At 55.4% G+C, this 20184-nt stretch overlaps 1 protein-coding gene across 1 annotated transcript in view; it reads left to right on the top strand.

Moving 5' to 3' along the window:
• Window positions 1-2412: 2412 nt before the first annotated feature.
• The window catches only part of LOC137342424 (stromelysin-3-like), a 24664-nt gene continuing 6892 nt past the window's right edge, over window positions 2413-20184 (top strand). The window contains exons 1-3 of the mRNA XM_068006348.1: window positions 2413-2682; window positions 6320-6524; window positions 17749-18009. Of these exons, the coding sequence (XP_067862449.1) occupies window positions 2413-2682; window positions 6320-6524; window positions 17749-18009 (736 nt within the window). The remainder of the gene's footprint in view (window positions 2683-6319; window positions 6525-17748; window positions 18010-20184) is intronic.

The following is a 20184-nucleotide window of genomic DNA, read 5'->3' as shown; positions in this document are numbered from 1 at the left end:
TGTCCTCACAAATTGGAAGGTCACAAATGTAACCCCGCTATTCAATAAAGGAGGGAGAGAGAAAACAGGGAACTACAGGCCAGTTAGCCTGACATCAGTCGTTGGGAAAATGCTGGAATCCATTATTAAGGAAGAGGTAACAGGGCACTTAGAAAATCATAATATGATTAGACAGAGTCAACATGGTTTTATGAAAGGGTAATCGTGTTTGACAAATTTATTAGAGTTTTTTGAGGATGTAACCAGCAGGGTAGATAAAGGGGAACCAATGGATGTCGTATATTTAGATTTTCAAAAGGCATTCGATAAGGTGCCACATAAAAGGTTGTTACACAAGATTAGGGCTCATGGGATTGAGGGTAATATATTAGCATGGATTGAGGATTGGTTAATGGACAGAAAACAGTAGGAATAAATGGGTCATTTTCAGGTTGGCAGGCTGTAACTAGTGGGGTACCGCAAGGATCAGTGCTTGGGCCTCAGCTATTTACAATCTATATTAGTGACTTAGATGAAGGGACTGAGTGTAATGTATCCAGGTTTGCTGACGATACAAAGCTAGGTGGGAAAGTAAACTGTGAGAGGATACAGAGTCTGCAAAGGGATAGAGACAGGTTAAGTGAGTGGGCAAGAAAGGTGGCAGATGGAGTGTAATGTGGGAAAATGTGAGGTTATTCACTTTGGTAGGAAGAATAGAAAAACAGAATATTTTTTAAATAGTGAGAAACTATTAAATGTTGGTGTCCAGAGAGATTTGAGTGTCCTCGTACAAAAAACACAAGAAGTTAGTATGCAGGTACAGCAAGCAATTAGGAAAGCAGATGGCATGTTGGCCTTTATTGTACGGGGGTTGGAGTATAAGAGTAAGGAAGTCTTGCTACAATTGTACAGGGGTTGGTGAGACCTCACCTGGAGTACTGTGTACAGTTTTAGTCTCCTTTTCTAAGGAAGGTTATACTTGCCTTAGAGGCGGTGCAACAAAGGTTCACTAGATTGATTCCTGGGATGAGAGGGTTGTCATCTGAGGAGAGATTGAGTAGAATGGCCCTATATTGTCTGGAGTTTAGAAGAATGAGGTGTGATCTCATTGAAACACATAAGATTCTGAGGGGGCTGGACAGGGTAGATGCTGAGAGATTGTTTCCCCTGGCTGGTGAGTCTAGAACTAGGGGGCATAGTCTCAGGATACGGGGTCGGCCATTTAGGACTGAGATGAGGAGGAATTTCTTCACTCAGAGGGTGGTGAATCTTTGGAATTCTTTACCCCAGAGAGCTGTGGATGCTCAGTCATTGAGTGTAATCAAGACTGAGATCAATAGATTTTTGGACTCGAGAGAATCAAAGGATATGGGGATCGGGCGGGAAAGTGGAGTTGAGGTCGGAGATCAGCCATGATCTGATTGAATGGCGGAGCAGGCTCGAGGGGCGAATGGCCTACCCTGCTCCCATTTCTTATGTTAACTGTCGGCCCTGGACTGAGAAAACCAGCCAACCTGCCTGCTCCTGATCGCCATCAGTGGCTGCTGCTGGAAAGTGTGCATTTGTGTGGCTCCCTTGGTCGAATATCCTACTGACACTCACTTCTAGGCTCGTGCATGAAAAGTGCCAATTGGGCAAGTGTATTGGAGGGCTTCTGGGACCTTCAGGAGAGGAGGAGGGGGGATTCAGGAGAAGAGGAGGAGGGGGGATTCAGGAGAGGAGGAGGAGGGGGGATTCAGGAGAGGATGAGGAGGGGGGGATTCAGGAGAGGAGGAGGAGGGGATTCAGGAGAGGAGGAGGAGGAGGGGATTCAGGAGAGGAGGAGGAGGGGGGATTCAGGAGAGGAGGAGGAGGGGGATTCAGGAGAGGAGGAGGAGGGGGGATTCAGGAGAGGAGGAGGAGGGGGGGATTCAGGGAGGAGGAGGGGGGGATTCAGGAGAGGAGGAGGGAGGGGGGATTCAGGAGAGGAGGAGGAGGGGGGATTCAGGAGAGGAGGAGGAGGGGGGATTCAGGAGAGGAGGAGGAGGGGGGATTCAGGAAGTGAGAGGAGGAGGGGGGATTCAGGAGAGGAGGAGGAGGGGGGGATTCAGGAGAGGAGGAGGGGGGGGGATTCAGGAGAGGAGGAGGAGGGGGGATTCAGGAGAGGAGGAGGAGGGGGGGATTCAGGAAGAGGAGGAGGAGGAGGGTGGTATTAGGGAGGAGGGAGGGGGGGATTAGAGAGGAGGAGGAGGAGGGGGGGATTCAGGAGAGGAGGAGGAGGGGGGGGTTCAGGAGAGGAGGAGGAGGGGGGGATTCAGGAGAGAGGAGGGGGGGGGATTCAGGAGAGGAGGAGGAGGAGGGGGGGGGAATCGGGAGAGGAGGAGAGAGAGATTGCTGTAAAAGTTACCGTACTGTGTTTTCAGATACTCCTGTCCTATTGGGCACCAGTCCGTGATGCTGCTCTTACCTCTTCTGTGCTCAGGTACTGATCTGCTTCAAGTCGCTGCTCACGAGTTTGGCCATGCTCTCGGCCTGCAACATTCAACGGTCCCAAAATCCTTAATGTCACCTTATTACACTTTCCGCTACCCACTGAGTCTGGCGGAGGACGACGAGCAGGGGATACAGTATTTATACGGCACGTCTCACTACAAAGAAGCCGAGCACTTCAACCACGAAACTGAAACCAATGAACTGCCCAGTGTCGACCGTCAAGGACAAGAGGTACAGTGAGAGAAACCTTCCATACACCGGACCACAGGACCAGGAGGAGGCCATTCAGCCCCTCGAGCCTGTTACACAGGAACAGCAGGAGGCCATTCAATCAGATCACGGCTGATCTGTATCTCAACCCCATTTCCCCGCCTTTACTCCATATCCCTGATACCCTTAACCAACAAACATCTATCCATCTCAGACTTGAAAGCTCCAATTGTCCCCCAGCCTCAACAGCTTGTTGTTGGAGAGAGTTCCAGATTCCCACTCCCCTTTGTGTGAAGTGATTCCTGACATCACCCCTGAACGGCCTAGCTCTGATTTTAAGATTGTTCCCTCCTTGTTCTCCCCCACCAAAGGAAATAGTTTCTCCGTATCTATCCTATCAAATATTTTTAACATTTGAAACATACCGAGATCTGAGAGACCTGTAAATTAACAGGCTTTAAACATTAACTCTATTCAGGCAGTTAGGCTGGGAATTTCTCGGGATCTGCTCCCGTTCCATTACCATAACTTCACCGGAAGCCCCGTTTACAAGCAGACAGGATTTCTGCCAGACTTCAGGCCAAGTCACGGCAACAGAGCGGGAGCAGATCGGGGAGAATCCTGGCCAGAGATTCTGCAGCCCTTCCCCCCACCCCCCCCCCACAACCAGTCAAATCTAAAATATTCAGTCGCACCAGAGATGCTGACCGATGATGTCATTCTTGGGGCTTTACCTAAAGCCACTGGCTGTGCCCACAGAGGGTGCCACATTGACCAACTGGCCAGTCCCATCACAGGTGCCCACCTTCACTGGCTGGTTCCAGAGTGTGCACCCACAGCTGGCTCACCTTCGCTGGCTGGTCCCACAGCTTGCCCACCTTCGCTGGCTGGTCCCACAGCTGGCTCACCTTCGCTGGCTGGTCCCACAGCTGGCCCACCTTCACTGGCTGGTCCCACAGCTGACCCACCTTCGCTGGCTGGTCCCACAGCTGGCCCACCTTCGCTGGCTGGTCCCACAGCTGGCCCACCTTCGCTGGCTGGTCCCACAGCTTGCCCACCTTCGCTGGCTGGTCCCACAGCTGGCCCACCTTCACTGGCTGGTCCCACAGCTGGCCCACCTTCGCTGGCTGGTCCCACAGCTGGCCCACCTTCGCTGGCTGGTCCCACAGCTGGCCCACCTTCGCTGGCTGGTCCCACAGCTGGCCCACCTTCGCTGGCTGGTCCCACAGCTGGCCCACCTTCGCTGGCTGGTCCCACAGCTGGCCCACCTTCGCTGGCTGGTCCCACAGCTGGCCCACCTTCGCTGGCTGGTCCCACAGCTGGCTCACCTTCGCTGGCTGGTCCCACAGCTGGCCCACCTTCGCTGGCTGGTCCCACAGCTGGCCCACCTTCGCTGGCTGGTCCCACAGCTGACCCACCTTCACTGGCTGGTCCCACAGCTGGCCCACCTTCGCTGGCTGGTCCCACAGCTGGCCCACCTTCGCTGGCTGGTCCCACAGCTGGCCCACCTTCGCTGGCTGGTCCCACAGCTGGCCCACCTTCGCTGGCTGGTCCCACAGCTGGCCCACCTTCGCTGGCTGGTCCCACAGCTGGCCCACCTTCGCTGGCTGGTCCCACAGCTGGCCCACCTTCGCTGGCTGGTCCCACAGCTGGCCCACCTTGCCACGTCAATGATTAGAGCCAACATTTTCATTGACACTTCAAAACCAGCAGCAAGTCCCACTGAACACTGCTTATATAGGGAAATTGTAAACAATTTTACAACACCAAGTTATAGTCCAACAAATTTATTTTAAATTCCACAAGCTTTCGGAGGCTTCCTCCTTCCTCAGGTGAACGGTGTGGAAAATGGTTCACCTGACGAAGGAGGAAGCCTCCGAAAGCTTGTGGAATTTAAAATAAAATTGCTGGACTATAACTTGGTGTTGTAAAATTGTTTACAATTGTCAACCCCAGTCCATCACCGGCATCTCCACATCATATATAGGGAAAGGATGGGGCACAGAACGGCCATCTCACTAATGACACTGTGGAGTTAAGATGCTGATCTGGATGTTACTGGGACCAATCTCGAGCTGCGATTGTAGAGTTTGGGTCACTAGCGCCCATTCCTTTCTTCTGCAGGCTGATTGGGCACTGGGTCCTGGTCTACACTGGGTCCTGGTCTACACTGGGTCCTGGCCTACACTGGGTCCTGGTCTACACTGGGTCCTGGCCTACACTGGGTCCTGGCCTACACTGGGTCCTGGCCTACACTGGGTCCTGGTCTACACTGGGTCCTGGTCTACACTGGGTCCTGGTCTACACTGGGTCCTGGCCTACACTGGGTCCTGGCCTACACTGGGTCCTGGCCTACACTGGGTCCTGGCCTACACTGGGTCCTGGCCTACACTGGGAGCAGCCAGCCAGATTCTAATGCCAGCCCATATCAGTATCAGTGTTAGTGTGGGGCTGTGTTACTGAGCCTTAAAAACCAGGGAGGACCCAAGTCTGATCCTTGGTCTGTGCTCAACTAGCTGATCTTATGGGGCATTGAGATTGCCTCAGTGCCCTGGGTTGGGGGCAGGACAGTGAAAATCAGCCAGGGTTCCCGCTCCTGTTTGCAATCCAGCAACCCAGGCCGGAAAGTCTGTGTGTGCGAATGTTTGGCTTGGCTGTGATGCCCCTGTGGGGGAATAGCCCACCCACCTTCACTGTTTTGTCTCCCTCATTAAAACATGGCCAGTGATGGCCCAGCTAGAGACAGTGTCTTCAGGATAGGATCAGGAGAAAACCCAATCTCAATGATCTCAGGACGTGGGTGTCGCTGGCGAGGCCGGCATTTATTGCCCATCCCTAATTGCCCTTGAGAAGGTGGTGGTGAGCCGCCTTCTTGAACCACTGCAGTCCGTGTGGTGAAGGTTCTCCCACAGTGCTGTTAGGAAGGGAGTTCCAGGATTTTGACCCAGCGACGATGAAGGAACGGCGATATATTTCCAAGTCGGGATGGTGTGTGACTTGGAGGGGAACGTGCAGGTGGTGTTGTTCCCATGTGCCTGCTGCTCTTGTCCTTCTAGGTGGTAGAGGTCGCGGGTTTGGGAGGTGCTGTCGAAGAAGCCTTGGCGAGTTGCTGCAGTGCATCCTGTGGATGGTACACACTGCAGCCACAGTGCACCGGTGGTGAAGGGAGTGAATGTTTAGGGTGGTGGATGGGGTGCCAATCAAGCGGGCTGCTTTATCCTGGATGGTGTCGAGCTTCTTGAGTGTTGTTGGAGCTGCACTCATCCAGGCAAGTGGAGAGTATTCCATCACACTCCTGACTTGTGCCTTGTAAATGGTGGAAAGGCTTTGGGGAATCAGGAGGTGAGTCACTCGCCGCAGAATACCCAGCCTCTGACCTGCTCTTGTAGCCATGGTGTTGATATGGTCCAGTTCAGCTTTTGGTCAATGGTGACCCCCAGGGCATTGATTGGGGTCTCGGTGATGGTGTTAAAGGTCAGGAGGAGATGGCAGCGCTTTCTCTTGGTCAAGATAACCATTACTAGGGTACAAACCCCAGGCTATGTTGGTGCTGAAATTCTGCGGTCACTCTGGCCTGAGAAGCCCGGTGGAGTTTCTGGCCCTTTGTGATAACCGTTGACTGGGAGCTGTGTAACTGTCACCAATTCACCGTTTGCAGCCAGATGCCTGTGACACTGACTTTGATGCAGTGTCGATGATCCGTGGGGAGCTCTTCTTCTTTAAATCCAAGTACGTGTGGAGATTGAGAGACCGACACCTGCAGCCCGGGTACCCAGCGCTGGCCTCCCGCCACTGGGCGGCGATCCCTGACCACCTCGACGCAGGCTTCGAGGACTCGGCTGGAAACTTCTGGTTCTTCCAAGGTTAGATTTCCTCTCTGATTTATTTTGTATATTCTCTTCCCCCGCTTCTCCTTCTCTAACCCTCCAATCCATTTCCTACTCCAAAACCAGCTGGGGGTGGGCTGTTTCATTTAAAAAGGCAGGGGGTGTGTGTGAAGTCAGTGCTTAAACCCACAGAGATACTGGTCAGTGACGGACAGGAGGGGTCAGTGGGTCGGTGACGGACAGGGGGGGTCGGTGACGGACTGGAGGGGTCAGTGAAGGACAGGAGGGGTCAGTGGGTCGGTGACGGACAGGAGGGGTCAGTGACGGACAGGAGGGGTCAGTGACGGACAGGAGGGGTCCGTGACGGACAGGAGGGGTCGGTGACGGACTGGAGGGGTCAGTGGGTCAGTGACGGACAGGAGGGGTCAGTGACGGACAGGAGAGGTCGGTGACGGACAGGAGAGGTCGGTGACGGACAGGAGAGGTCGGTGACGGACAGGAGGGGTCGGTGACGGACAGGAGGGGTCGGTGACGGACAGGAGGGGTCGGTGACGGACAGGAGGGGTCAGTGGGTCAGTGACGGACAGGAGGGGTCAGTGACGGACAGGAGGGGTCTGTGGGTCAGTGACGGACAGGAGGGGTCAGTGACGGACAGGAGGGGTCAGTGACGGGCAGGAGGGGTCTGTGACGGACCGGAGGGGTCAGTGACGGACCGGAGGGGTCAGTGACGGACAGGAGAGGTCTGTGGGTCAGTGACGGACAGGAGGGGTCAGTGACGGACAGGAGGGGTCAGTGACGGACAGGGGGGGTCGGTGACGGACAGGAGGGGTCGGTGACGGACAGGGGGGGTCGGTGACGGACAGGAGGGGTCGGTGACGGACAGGAGGGGTCGGTGACGGACAGGAGGGGTCGGTGACGGACAGGAGGGGTCAGTGGGTCAGTGACGGACAGGAGGGGTCGGTGACGGACAGGAGGGGTCGGTGACGGACAGGACGGGTCAGTGGGTCAGTGACGGACGGGAGGGGTCGGTGAGGGACGGGAGGGGTCGGTGAGGGACGGGAGGGGTCGGTGAGGGACGGGAGGGGTCGGTGAGGGACGGGAGGGGTCGGTGAGGGACGGGAGGGGAGGATGAGTGACGGGAGGGGAGGGTGATGGACGGGAGGGGACGGTGAGGGGAATTTAAAAATATCAAAAATCTTAAACGCGACCCCAACTTGCACTTTTAACAGAGGCAGGTTTGGGGGGAGGGGAGTGACCAACCTGCTCTCGAGTGGTGGGTTCATCATTTCAATATTTTAATGAGGCTGTGTCTCAAATTTTAGCGAGCTTTTAGATTTAACGGCTCTGGAAACCCGACAGCTGAAGGGAGGCGAGAACAGCCTGATCCAGCACTGCTTGTGGGCCAGGAGGAGTGGGAGTGTTTCCCCCCAGCCCACCAAACATATCTACAACAAACTGCCCCCCTCCCCGCGATCCACCGCCCCCCGACCTCTCCGACCCCGACCTCTCCGACCCCCGACCTCTCCGACCCCCGACCTCTCCGACCCCCGACCTCTCCGACCCCCGACCTCTCCGACCCCCGACCTCTCCGACCCCCGACCTCTCCGACCCCCGACCTCTCCCTCCCCCGACCTCTCCCTCCCCCGACCTCTCGCTCCCCCGACCTCTCGCTCCCCCCGACCTCTCGCTCCCCCGACCTCTCGCTCCCCCGACCTCTCGCTCCCCCGACCTCTCGCTCCCCCGACCTCTCCGACCCCCGACCTCTCGCTCCCCCGACCTCTCGCTCCCCCGACCTCTCGCTCCCTCTCGCTCCCCCGACCCCGACCCCCTTTCCGGCTGCCGGATGGCAAACGGAGATACAAAATTTAAATGAGATCCTGCTGTTAAATTCGCTACGCCTCCCACCTCCCTCCCTGCTTCCCCGTAAATATCAGGGTCAATGGGTCTTTTCTGGTCAGTGATGGACGGGAGGGACTCTGTAGGTCAGTGATGGACAGGGGGACTCTGTGGGTCAGTGATGGACGGGGGGACTCTGTGGGTCAGTGATGGACAGGGGGGACTCTGTGGGTCAGTGATGGACAGGGGGGATTCTGTGGGTCAGTACTGGTCAGTGATGGACGGGAGGACTCTGTGGGTCAGTGATGGACAGGAGGACTCTGTGGGTCAGTACTGGTCAGTGATGGACGGGGGCACTCTGTGGGTCAGTGATGGACGGGGGGGACTCTGTGGGTCAGTACTGGTCAGTGATGGACGGGGGCACTCTGTGGGTCAGTGATGGACGGGGGGGACTCTGTGGGTCAGTGATGGACGGGGGGACTCTGTGGGTCAGTGATGGACAGGGGGGACTCTGTGGGTCAGTGATGGACAGGGGGGATTCTGTGGGTCAGTACTGGTCAGTGATGGACGGGAGGACTCTGTGGGTCAGTGATGGACAGGGGGACTCTGTGGGTCAGTACTGGTCAGTGATGGACGGGGGCACTCTGTGGGTCAGTGATGGACGGGGGGGACTCTGTGGGTCAGTACTGGTCAGTGATGGACGGGGGCACTCTGTGGGTCAGTGATGGACGGGGGGGACTCTGTGGGTCAGTGATGGACAGGGGGACTCTGTGGGTCAGTGATGGACGGGGGGACTCTGTGGGTCAGTACTGGTCAGTGATGGACGGGGGCACTCTGTGGGTCAGTGATGGACGGGGGGACTCTGTGGGTCAGTACTGGTCAGTGATGGACAGGAGGACTCTGTGGGTCAGTGATGGACAGGAGGACTCTGTGGGTCAGGGGTGGACGGGGGGACTCTGTGGGTCAGTACTGGTCAGTGATGGACGGGAGGACTCTGTGGGTCAGTGATGGACGGGGGGGATTCTGTGGGTCAGTACTGGTCAGTGATGGACAGGAGGACTCTGTGGGTCAGTGATGGACAGGAGGACTCTGTGGGTCAGGGGTGGACGGGGGGACTCTGTGGGTCAGTAGTGGTCAGTGATGGACAGGAGGACTCTGTGGGTCAGTGATGGACAGGAGGACTCTGTGGGTCAGGGGTGGACGGGGGGACTCTGTGGGTCAGTACTGGTCAGTGATGGACGGGGGGACTCTGTGGGTCAGTACTGGTCAGTGATGGACGGGGGGACTCTGTGGGTCAGTGATGGACAGGGGGGATTCTGTAGGTCAGTACTGGTCAGTGATGGATGGGGGGCACTCTGTGGGTCATTACTGGTCAATGATGGACAGGGCGGACTCTGTGTGTCAGTACTGGTCAGTGATGGACAGAGCAGACTCTGTGGGTCAGTATTGGTCAGTGATGGACGGGAGGACTCTGTGGGTCAGTGATGGACGGGGACTCTGTGGGTCAGTGATGGACAGGGACTCTGTGGGTCAGTACTGGTCAGTGATGGACGGGGGGACTCTGTGGGTCAGTACTGGTCAGTGATGGACAGGGCGGACTCTGTGGGTCAGTATTGGTCAGTGATGGACGGGAGGACTCTGTGGGTCAGTGATGGACGGGGGGACTCTGTGGGTCAGTGATGGACAAGGGGGATTCTGTGGGTCATTACTGGTCAGTGATGGACAGGGCAGACTCTGTGGGTCATTACTGGTCAATGATGGACGGGGGGACTCTGTGGGTCATTGATGGACAGGGGGGACTCTGTGGGTCAGTACTGGTCTGTGATGGACGGGGGGACTCTGTGGGTCAGTACTGGTCAGTGATGGACAGGGCGGACTCTGTGGGTCAGTGATGGACGGGAGGACTCTGTGGGTCATTGATGGACAGGGGGGACTCTGTGGGTCAGTGATGGACGGGGGGACTCTGTGGGTCAGTGATGGACAAGGGGGATTCTGTGGGTCAGTACTGGTCAGTGATGGACGGGGGGACTCTGTGGGTCAGTGATGGACGGGGGGACTCTGTGGGTCAGTGATGGACAAGGGGGACTCTGTGGGTCAGTACTGGTCAGTGATGGACGGGAGGACTCTGTGGGTCAGTGATGGACGGGAGGGACTCTGTAGGTCAGTGATGGACAGGGGGACTCTGTGGGTCAGTGATGGACGGGAGGACTCTGTGGGTCAGTGATGGACAAGGGGGATTCTGTGGGTCAGTACTGGTCAGTGATGGACGGGGGGACTCTGTGGGTCAGTGATGGACGGGGGGACTCTGTGGGTCAGTGATGGACAAGGGGGACTCTGTGGGTCAGTACTGGTCAGTGATGGACGGGAGGACTCTGTGGGTCAGTGATGGACGGGGGGACTCTGTGGGTCAGTGATGGACAAGGGGGACTCTGTGGGTCAGTACTGGTCAGTGATGGACGGGAGGACTCTGTGGGTCAGTGATGGACGGGAGGACTCTGTGGGTCAGTGATGGACGGGAGGACTCTGTGGGTCAGTACTGGTCAGTGATGGACGGGAGGACTCTGTGGGTCAGTGATGGACTGGGAGACTCTGTGGGTCAGTGATGGACAGGGGGGACTCTGTGGGTCAGTGATGGACGGGGGGACTCTGTGGGTCAGTGATGGACGGGGACTCTGTGGATCAGTGTTGGACGGGGACTCTGTGGGTCAGTACTGGTCAGTGATGGACGGGGACTCTGTGGGTCAGTGATGGACGGGGGGACTCTGTGGGTCAGTACTGGTCAGGGATGGACAGGAGGACTCTGTGGGTCAGTGATGGACGGGGGGACTCTGTGGGTCAGTGATGGACAAGGGGGACTCTGTGGGTCAGTACTGGTCAGTGATGGACGGGAGGACTCTGTGGGTCAGTGATGGACGGGAGGACTCTGTGGGTCAGTACTGGTCAGTGATGGACTGGGAGACTCTGTGGGTCAGTGATGGACGGGGGGACTCTGTGGGTCAGTGATGGACGGGGGGACTCTGTGGGTCAGTGATGGACGGGGGGACTCTGTGGGTCAGTACTGGTCAGTGATGGACGGGGACTCTGTGGGTCAGTGATGGACATGGGGGACTCTGTGGGTCAGTACTGGTCAGTGATGGACGGGAGGACTCTGTGGGTCAGTGATGGACAGGGGGGACTCTGTGGGTCAGTGATGGACGGGGGGACTCTGTGGGTCAGTGATGGACGGGGACTCTGTGGATCAGTGTTGGACGGGGACTCTGTGGGTCAGTGATGGACGGGGGGACTCTGTGGGTCAGTACTGGTCAGTGATGGACGGGGACTCTGTGGGTCAGTGATGGACGGGGGGACTCTGTGGGTCAGTACTGGTCAGGGATGGACAGGAGGACTCTGTGGGTCAGTGATGGACGGGGGGACTCTGTGGGTCAGTGATGGACAAGGGGGACTCTGTGGGTCAGTACTGGTCAGTGATGGACAGGAGGACTCTGTGGGTCAGTGATGGACAAGGGGGACTCTGTGGGTCAGTACTGGTCAGTGATGGACGGGGACTCTGTGGGTCAGTGATGGACGGGGGGACTCTGTGGGTCAGTACTGGTCAGTGATGGACAGGAGGACTCTGTGGGTCAGTGATGGACGGGGACTCTGTGGGTCAGTACTGGTCAGTGATGGACGGGGACTCTGTGGGTCAGTGATGGACGGGGGGACTCTGTGGGTCAGTACTGGTCAGGGATGGACAGGAGGACTCTGTGGGTCAGGAATGGACAGGGGGGACTCTGTGGGTCAGGAATGGACAGGGGGGATTCTGTGGGTCAGTACTGGTCAGTGATGGACGGGAGGACTCTGTGGGTCAGTACTGGTCAGTGATGGACAGGAGGACTCTGTGGGTCAGTGATGGACAGGGGGACTCTGTGGGTCAGTACTGGTCAGTGATGGACAGGGGGACTCTGTGGGTCAGTGATGGACGGGGGGTACTCTGTGGGTCAGTACTGGTCAGTGATGGACGGGGGGACTCTGTGGGTCAGGAATGGACAGGGGGTACTCTGTGGGTCAGTACTGGTCAGTGATGGACGGGGGGACTCTGTGGGTCAGTGATGGACAGGGCAGACTCTGTGGGTCATTACTGGTCAATGATGGACGGGGGGACTCTGTGGGTCAGTGATGGACAGGGGGGACTCTGTGGGTCAGTACTGTTCAGTGATGGACGGGGGGACTCTGTGGGTCAGTGATGGACGGGGGGACTCTGTGGGTCAGTGATGGACAGGGGGGACTCTGTGGGTCAGTGATGGACAGGGGGGACTCTGTGGGTCAGTACTGGTCAGTGATGGACGGGGGGACTCTGTGGGTCAGTGATGGACAGGGGGGACTCTGTGGGTCAGTACTGGTCAGTGATGGACGGGGGGACTCTGTGGGTCAGTGATGGACAGGGGGGACTCTATGGGTCAGTACTGGTCAGTGATGGACGGGAGGACTCTGTGGGTCAGTGATGGAAGGGGGGACTCTGTAGGTCAGTACTGGTCAGCTGCAGCTACTGTTTGACCGCTTGACGGCTCTGGAGCTGTGGATGGACTCACTTTGGGGCATTCGCGATGCTGAGGAAGTCGTGGATAGCACGTTCAGTGAGTTGGTCACACCACAGATAAAAATTACTGAGGGAGATAGTGAATGGGTGACCAACAGACAGAGGAAGAGTAGGAAGGCAGTGCAGGGGTCCCCTGCGGTCATCTCCCTCCAAAACAGGTATACCGTTTTGGATACTGTTGGGGGAGATGGCTCACCAGGGGAAGGTGACAGCGGCCAGGTTCATGGCACCGTGGCTGGCTCTGCTGCACAGGAGGGCAGGAAAAAGAGTGGCAGAGCTATAGTGATAGGGGACTCGATTGTAAGGGGAATAGACAGGCGTTTCTGCGGACGCAACCGAGACTCCAGGATGGTATGTTGCCTCCCTGGTGCAAGGGTCAGGGATGTCTCGGAGCGGCTGCAGGACATTCTGGAGGGGGAGGGTGAACAGCCAGTTGTCGTGGTGCATATAGGTACCAACGATATAGGTAAAAAAGGGGATGAGGTCCTACAAGCTGAATTTAGGGAGTTAGGAGTTAAACTAAAAAGTAGGACCTCAAAGGTAGTAATCTCAGGATTGCTACCAGTGCCACGGGTTAGTCAGAGTAGGAATGACAGGATAGCTCGGATGAATACGTGGCTTGAGAGATGGTGCAAGAGGGAGGGATTCAAATTCCTGGGCCATTGGAACCGGTTCTGGGGGAGGTGGGACCTGTACAAATTGGACGGTCTGCATCTGGGCAGGACTGGAACCAATGTCATAGGGGGAGTGTTTGCTAGTGCTGTTGGGGAGGGTTTAAACTAATGTGGCAGGGGGATGGGAACCGATGCAGGAAGTCAGTGGGAAGTAAAGTGGTGACAGAAACAAAAGGCAGTAAGGGAGAGTGTACAAAACATGACCGGACAGATGGTCTGAGAAAGCAGGGCAAAGACCAAGGGAAGTCTAGATTAAACTGCATTTATTTCAATGCAAGAAGTCTGATGGGCAAGGCAGATGAACTCAGGGCATGGATGGGTACATGGGACTGGGATGTTATAGCTATTACTGAAACATGGCTAAGGGAGGGGCAGGACTGGCAGCTCAATGTTCCAGGGTACAGATGCTACAGGAAAGATAGAGCAGGAGGTAAGAGAGGAGGGGGAGTTGCGTTCTTGATTAGGGAGAACATCACGGCAGTAGTGAGAGGGGATATATCCGAGGGTTCGCCCACTGAGTCTATATGGGTAGAACTGAAAAATAAGAAGGGAGAGATCACTTTGATAGGATTGTACTACAGACCCCCAAATAGTCAACGGGAAATTGAGGAGCAAATATGTAAGGAGATTACAGACAGCTGCAAGAAAAATAGGGTGGTAATAGTAGGGGACTTTAACTTTCCCAACATTGACTGGGACAGCCATAGCATTAGGGGCTTGGATGGAGAGAAATTTGTTGAGTGTATTCAGGAGGAATTTCTCATTCAGTATGTGGATGGCCCGACTAGAGAGGGGGCAAAACTTGACCTCCTCTTGGGAAATAAGGAAGGGCAGGTGACAGAAGTGTTAGTGAGGGATCACTTTGGGACCAGTGATCATAATTCCATTAGTTTTAAGATAGCTATGGAGAAGGATAGGTCTGGCCCAAAAGTTAAAATTCTAAATTGGGGAAAGGCCAATTTTGATGGTATTAGACAGGAACTTTCAGAAGTTGATTGGGAGAGTCTGTTGGCAGGCAAAGGGACGTCTGGTAAGTGGGAGGCTTTCAAAAGTGTGTTAACCAGGGTTCAGGGTAAGCACATTCCTTATAAAGTGAAGGGCAAGGCTGGTAGAAGTAGGGAACCTTGGATGACTCGGGAGATTGAGGCCCTAGTCAAAAAGAAGAAGGAGGCATATGACATGCATAGGCAGCTGGGATCAAGTGGATCCCTTGAAGAATATAGAGATTGCCGGAGTAGAGTTAAGAGAGAAATCAGGAGGGCAAAAAGGGGACATGAGATTGCTTTGGCAGATAAGGCAAAGGAGAATCCAAAGAGCTTCTATAAATACGTAAAGGGCAAAAGAGTAACTAGGGAGAGAGTAGGGCCTCTTAAGGATCAACAAGGTCATCTATGTGCGGAACCACAAGAGATGGGTGAGATCCTGAATGAATATTTCACATCGGTATTTACGGTTGAGAAAGGCATGGATGTTAGGGAACTTGGGGAAATAAATAGTGATGTCTTGGGGAGTGTACATATTACAGAGAGGGAGGTGCTGGAAGCCTTAACACGCATCAAGGTAGATAAATCTCCGGGACCTGATGAAATGTATCCCAGGACGTTATGGGAGGTTAGGGAGGAAATTGCGGGTCCCCTAGCAGAGATATTTGAATCATCGACAGCTACAGGTGAGGTGCCTGAAGATTGGAGGGTAGCAAATGTTGTGCCTTTGTTTAAGAAGGGAGGCAGGGAAAAGCCTGGGAACTACAGACCGGTGAGCCTGACATCTGTAGTGGGTAAGTTGTTAGAGGGTATTCTGAGAGACAGGATCTACAGGCATTTGGAGAGGCAGGGACTAATTAGGAACAGTCAGCATGGTTTTGTGAGAGGAAAATCATGTCTCACGAATTTGATTGAGTTTTTTGAAGGGGTAACCAAGAAGATAGATGAGGGCTGTGCAGTAGACGTGGTCTACATGGACTTTAGCAAAGCATTTGACAAGGTACCGCATGGTAGGTTGTTACATAAGGTTAAATCTCATGGGATCCAAGGTGAGGTCGCCAATTGGATACAAAATTGGATTGACGACAGAAGACAGAGGGTGGTTGTGGAGGGTTGTTTTTCAAACAGGAGGCCTGTGTCCAGCGGTGTGCCTCAGGGATCGGTGCTGGGTCCGCTGTTATTTGTTATTTATATTAATGATTTGGATGAGAATTTAGGAGGCATGGTTAGTAAGTTTGCAGATGACACCAAGATTGGTGGCATTGTGGACAGTGAAGAAGATTATCTAGGATTGCAACGGGATCTTGATCAATTGGGCCAGTGGGCCGATGAATGGCAGATGGAGTTTAATTTAGATAAATGTGAGGTGATGCATTTTGGTAGATCGAATCGGGCCAGGACCTACTCCGTTAATGGTAGGGCGTTGGGGAGAGTTATAGAACAAAGAGATCTCGGAGTACAGGTTCATCGCTCCTTGAAAGTGGAGTCACAGGTGGATAGGGTGGTGAAGAAGGCATTCGGCATGCTTGGTTTCATTGGTCAGAACATTGAATGCAGGAGTTGGGATGTCTTGTTGAAGTTGTACAAGACATTAGTAAGGCCACACTTGGAGTACTGTGTACAGTTCTGGTCACCCTATTATAGAAAGGATATTATTAAACTAGAAAGAGTGCAGAAAAGATTTACGAGGATGCTACCGGGACTTGATGGTTTGACTTATAGGGAGAGGTTGGATAGACTGAGACTTTTTTCCCTGGAGAGTAGGAGGTTTAGGGGTGATCTTATAGAAGTCTATAAAATAATGAGGAGCATAGATAAGGTAGATAGTCAAAATCTTTTCCCAAAGGTAGGGGAGTCTATAACGAGGGGGCATAGATTTAAGGTGAGAGGGGAGAGATACAAAAGGGTCCAGAGGGGCAATTTTTTCACTCAAAGGGTGGTGAGTGTCTGGAACGAGCTGCCAGAGGCAGTAGCAGAGGCAGGTACAATTTTGTCTTTTAAAAAGTATTTGGACAGTTACATGGGTAAGATGGGTATAGAGGGATATGGGCCAAGTGCAGGCAATTGGGACTAGCTTTGTGGTATAAACTGGGAAACATGGACATGTTGGGCCGAAAGGCCTGTTTCCATGTTGTGAACGTCTATGATTCTATGATGGACGGGGACTCTGTGGGTCAGTGATGGAACGGGGGGACTCTGTGGGTCAGTGATGGACGGGGACTCTGTGGGTCAGTGATGGACGGGGACTCTGTGGGTCAGTGATGGACAGGGGGGTTCTGTGGGTCAGTGATGGACGGGGACTCTGTGGGTCAGTGATGGACGGGGACTCTGTGGGTCAGTGATGGAAGGGGGGACTCTGTGGGTCAGTGATGGACAGGGGGACTCTGTGGGTCAGTGATGGACGGGGGGGACTCTGTGGGTCAGTGATGGACGGGGACTCTGTGGGTCAGTGATGGACAGGGGGGACTCTGTGGGTCAGTGATGGACAGGGGGGACTCTGTGGGTCAGTGATGGACGGGGACTCTGTGGGTCAGTGATGGACGGGGACTCTGTGGGTCAGTGATGGACGGGGACTCTGTGGGTCAGTGATGGACGGGGACTCTGTGGGTCAGTGATGGACGGGGGGATTCTGTGCGTCAGTGCTTTTGCCTGTTTTTGGAGCAGTCTGCAGCACACCTTTAAGGACTGCTGGGACCAATGTCGAAGGCGTGTGTAGTGCACACGCGATGCACTGATACATGAAAATCGGGTCAGGGTACCAACAATGGGTGTAGCACCTCAATTAAATATTTAAATAAGCCTCCTGCCTGTTTTGGCAGGGGCTTCGATGGGGGAGTTAAAGTACCAGAGGGAGGGGCTTCGATGGGGGAGTTAAAGTACCAGAGGGAGGGGCTTCGATGGGGGAGTTAAAGTACCAGAGGGAGGGGCTTCGATGGGGGAGTTAAAGTACCAGAGGGAGGGGCTTCGATGGGGGAGTTAAGGTACCAGAGGGAGGGGCTTCGATGGGGGAGTTAAGGTACCAGAGGGAGGGGCTTCGATGGGCTGAATGCCATTTTCTGCTCCCTGCCTTGTTCTTCCCATCAGTCTGAGATGGGTTGGAACGCAGGGTGAACAGTCTGGAGCTCCGCCCAGTCTCCCAGCAGACCTGTGGGAAGTTTGTCACTGTTCTCTGCTCCTGCGTTTTCTTCCAGGCTCCAATTACTGGATCTACGACGGAGAAAATCAAGTGTCGGGGCCCAAGGTGATCTCTGAGCTGGGACTGTCTGTCGGGGAGATCCAGGCTGCTCTGATGTGGGGCTTGGAGCAGAATAAGAAAATCTATCTCTTTAAAGGGAGTAATTACTGGCGACTGAATGTGAAGACTGGCAGTGTGGAGAGTATCTACCCCCGCAGTACCAACGACTGGCGAGGTATTCCCCCCAACATCGACGGGGCATTCCAGGATGAGTATGGTGAGCAGCCCCTCACATGGTGAACCCCCAGACTCTAGTCGAGGGGGTTTCAATCTGTCGCCTGCTCTCAGAGCCTCCACTTCAATCTTGATGCATATTAGGGAGAGGGGGGAGGGGAACACTGGGAAAACCTGTGGACCAATGATTTTTAATTTAATTTGCCCTTCCTTCCCTTCCTGAGGTGTTGCCCCATGCCAGGGTTCGGATCAGTGGGTTGTTGATCTCTGGTACCTGGGTGGGGGAGCGGTTTAGCAGTGAGCCTTTCCAGCCAGGAGCTCATCACAGCTGAGCGAGATCCCACCCTCACCCAATACCCACACCCTCTGGATCCAGTGGTGCTTCTATCAGTACATCCCAGCTGGGACCTCCCTCCTCCGTACTTCACTCCCACACCTGGGACCTCCCTCCTGTGTACTTCACTCCCACACCTGGGACCTCCCTCCTCCGTACTTCACTCCCACACCTGGGACCTCCCTCCTCCGTACTTCACTCCCACACCTGGGACCTCCCTCCTCCGTACTTCACTCCCACACCTGGGACCTCCCTCCTCCGTACTTCACTCCCACACCTGGGACCTCCCTCCTCCGTACTTCACTCCCACACCTGGGACCTCCCTCCTCCGTACTTCACTCCCACACCTGGGACCTCCCTCCTCCGTACTTCACTCCCACACCTGGGACCTCCCTCCTCCGTACTTCACTCCCACACCTGGGACCTCCCTCCTCCGTACTTCACTCCCACACCTGGGACCTCCCTCCTCCGTACTTCACTCCCACACCTGGGACCTCCCTCCTCCGTACTTCACTCCCACACCTGGGACCTCCCTCCTCCGTACTTCACTCCCTCACCTGGGACCTCCCTCCTGTGTACTTCACTCCCACACCTGGGACCTCCCTCCTGTGAACTTCACTCCCACACCTGGGACCTCCCTCCTGTGAACTTCACTCCCACACCTGGGACCTCCCTCCTCCGTACTTCACTCCCACACCTGGGACCTCCCTCCTTCGTACTTCACTCCCACACCTGGGACCTCCCTCCTCCGTACTTCACTCCCACACCTGGGACCTCCCTCCTTCGTACTTCACTCCCACACCTGGGACCTCCCTCCTCCGTACTTCACTCCCACACCTGGGACCTCCCTCCTCCGTACTTCACTCCCTCACCTGGGACCTCCCTCCTGTGTACTTCACTCCCACACCTGGGACCTCCCTCCTGTGAACTTCACTCCCACACCTGGGACCTCCCTCCTGTGAACTTCACTCCCACACCTGGGACCTCCCTCCTCCGTACTTCACTCCCACACCTGGGACCTCCCTCCTTCGTACTTCACTCCCACACCTGGGACCTCCCTCCTCCGTACTTCACTCCCACACCTGGGACCTCCCTCCTCCGTACTTCACTCCCTCACCTGGGACCTCCCTCCTGTGTACTTCACTCCCACACCTGGGACCTCCCTCCTGTGTACTTCACTCCCACACCTGGGACCTCCCTCCTGTAAACTTCACTCCCACACCTGGGACCTCCCTCCTGTGAACTTCACTCCCACACCTGGGACCTCCCTCCTGTGAACTTCACTCCCACACCTGGGACCTCCCTCCTCCGTACTTCACTCCCTCACCTGGGACCTCCCTCCTGTGAACTTCACTCCCACACCTGGGACCTCCCTCCTGTGAACTTCACTCCCACACCTGGGCCCTCCCTCCTCCGTACTTCACTCCCTCACCTGGGACCTCCCTCCTGTGTACTTCACTCCCACACCTGGGACCTCCCTCCTGTGTACTTCACTCCCACACCTGGGCCCTCCCTCCTGTGTACTTCACTCCCAAACCTGGGACCTCCCTCCTGTGAACTTCACTCCCACACCTGGGACCTCCCTCCTGTGTACTTCACTCCCAAACCTGGGCCCTCCCTCCTGTGAACTTCACTCCCACACCTGGGACCTCCCTCCTGTGAACTTCACTCCCAAACCTGGGACCTCCCTCCTGTGTACTTCACTCCCAAACCTGGGACCTCCCTCCTGTGAACTTCACTCCCAAACCTGGGACCTCCCTCCTGTGAACTTCACTCCCACACCTGGGACCACTTCTACCAACTGACCCACCGAGGTTACTGAAGGGTCGAGGTATCGCTCCCCCATTCCAATGACCGCCCGAGCATGATCAATTTTGACAGTTT

This window comes from Heptranchias perlo, chromosome 25 (genome assembly GCF_035084215.1).
Source record: "Heptranchias perlo isolate sHepPer1 chromosome 25, sHepPer1.hap1, whole genome shotgun sequence".
Classification (NCBI taxonomy): domain Eukaryota; kingdom Metazoa; phylum Chordata; class Chondrichthyes; order Hexanchiformes; family Hexanchidae; genus Heptranchias; species Heptranchias perlo.
Note: the sequence above shows the minus strand (reverse complement) of the source record. Positions and strands in the feature narration are given on the sequence as shown.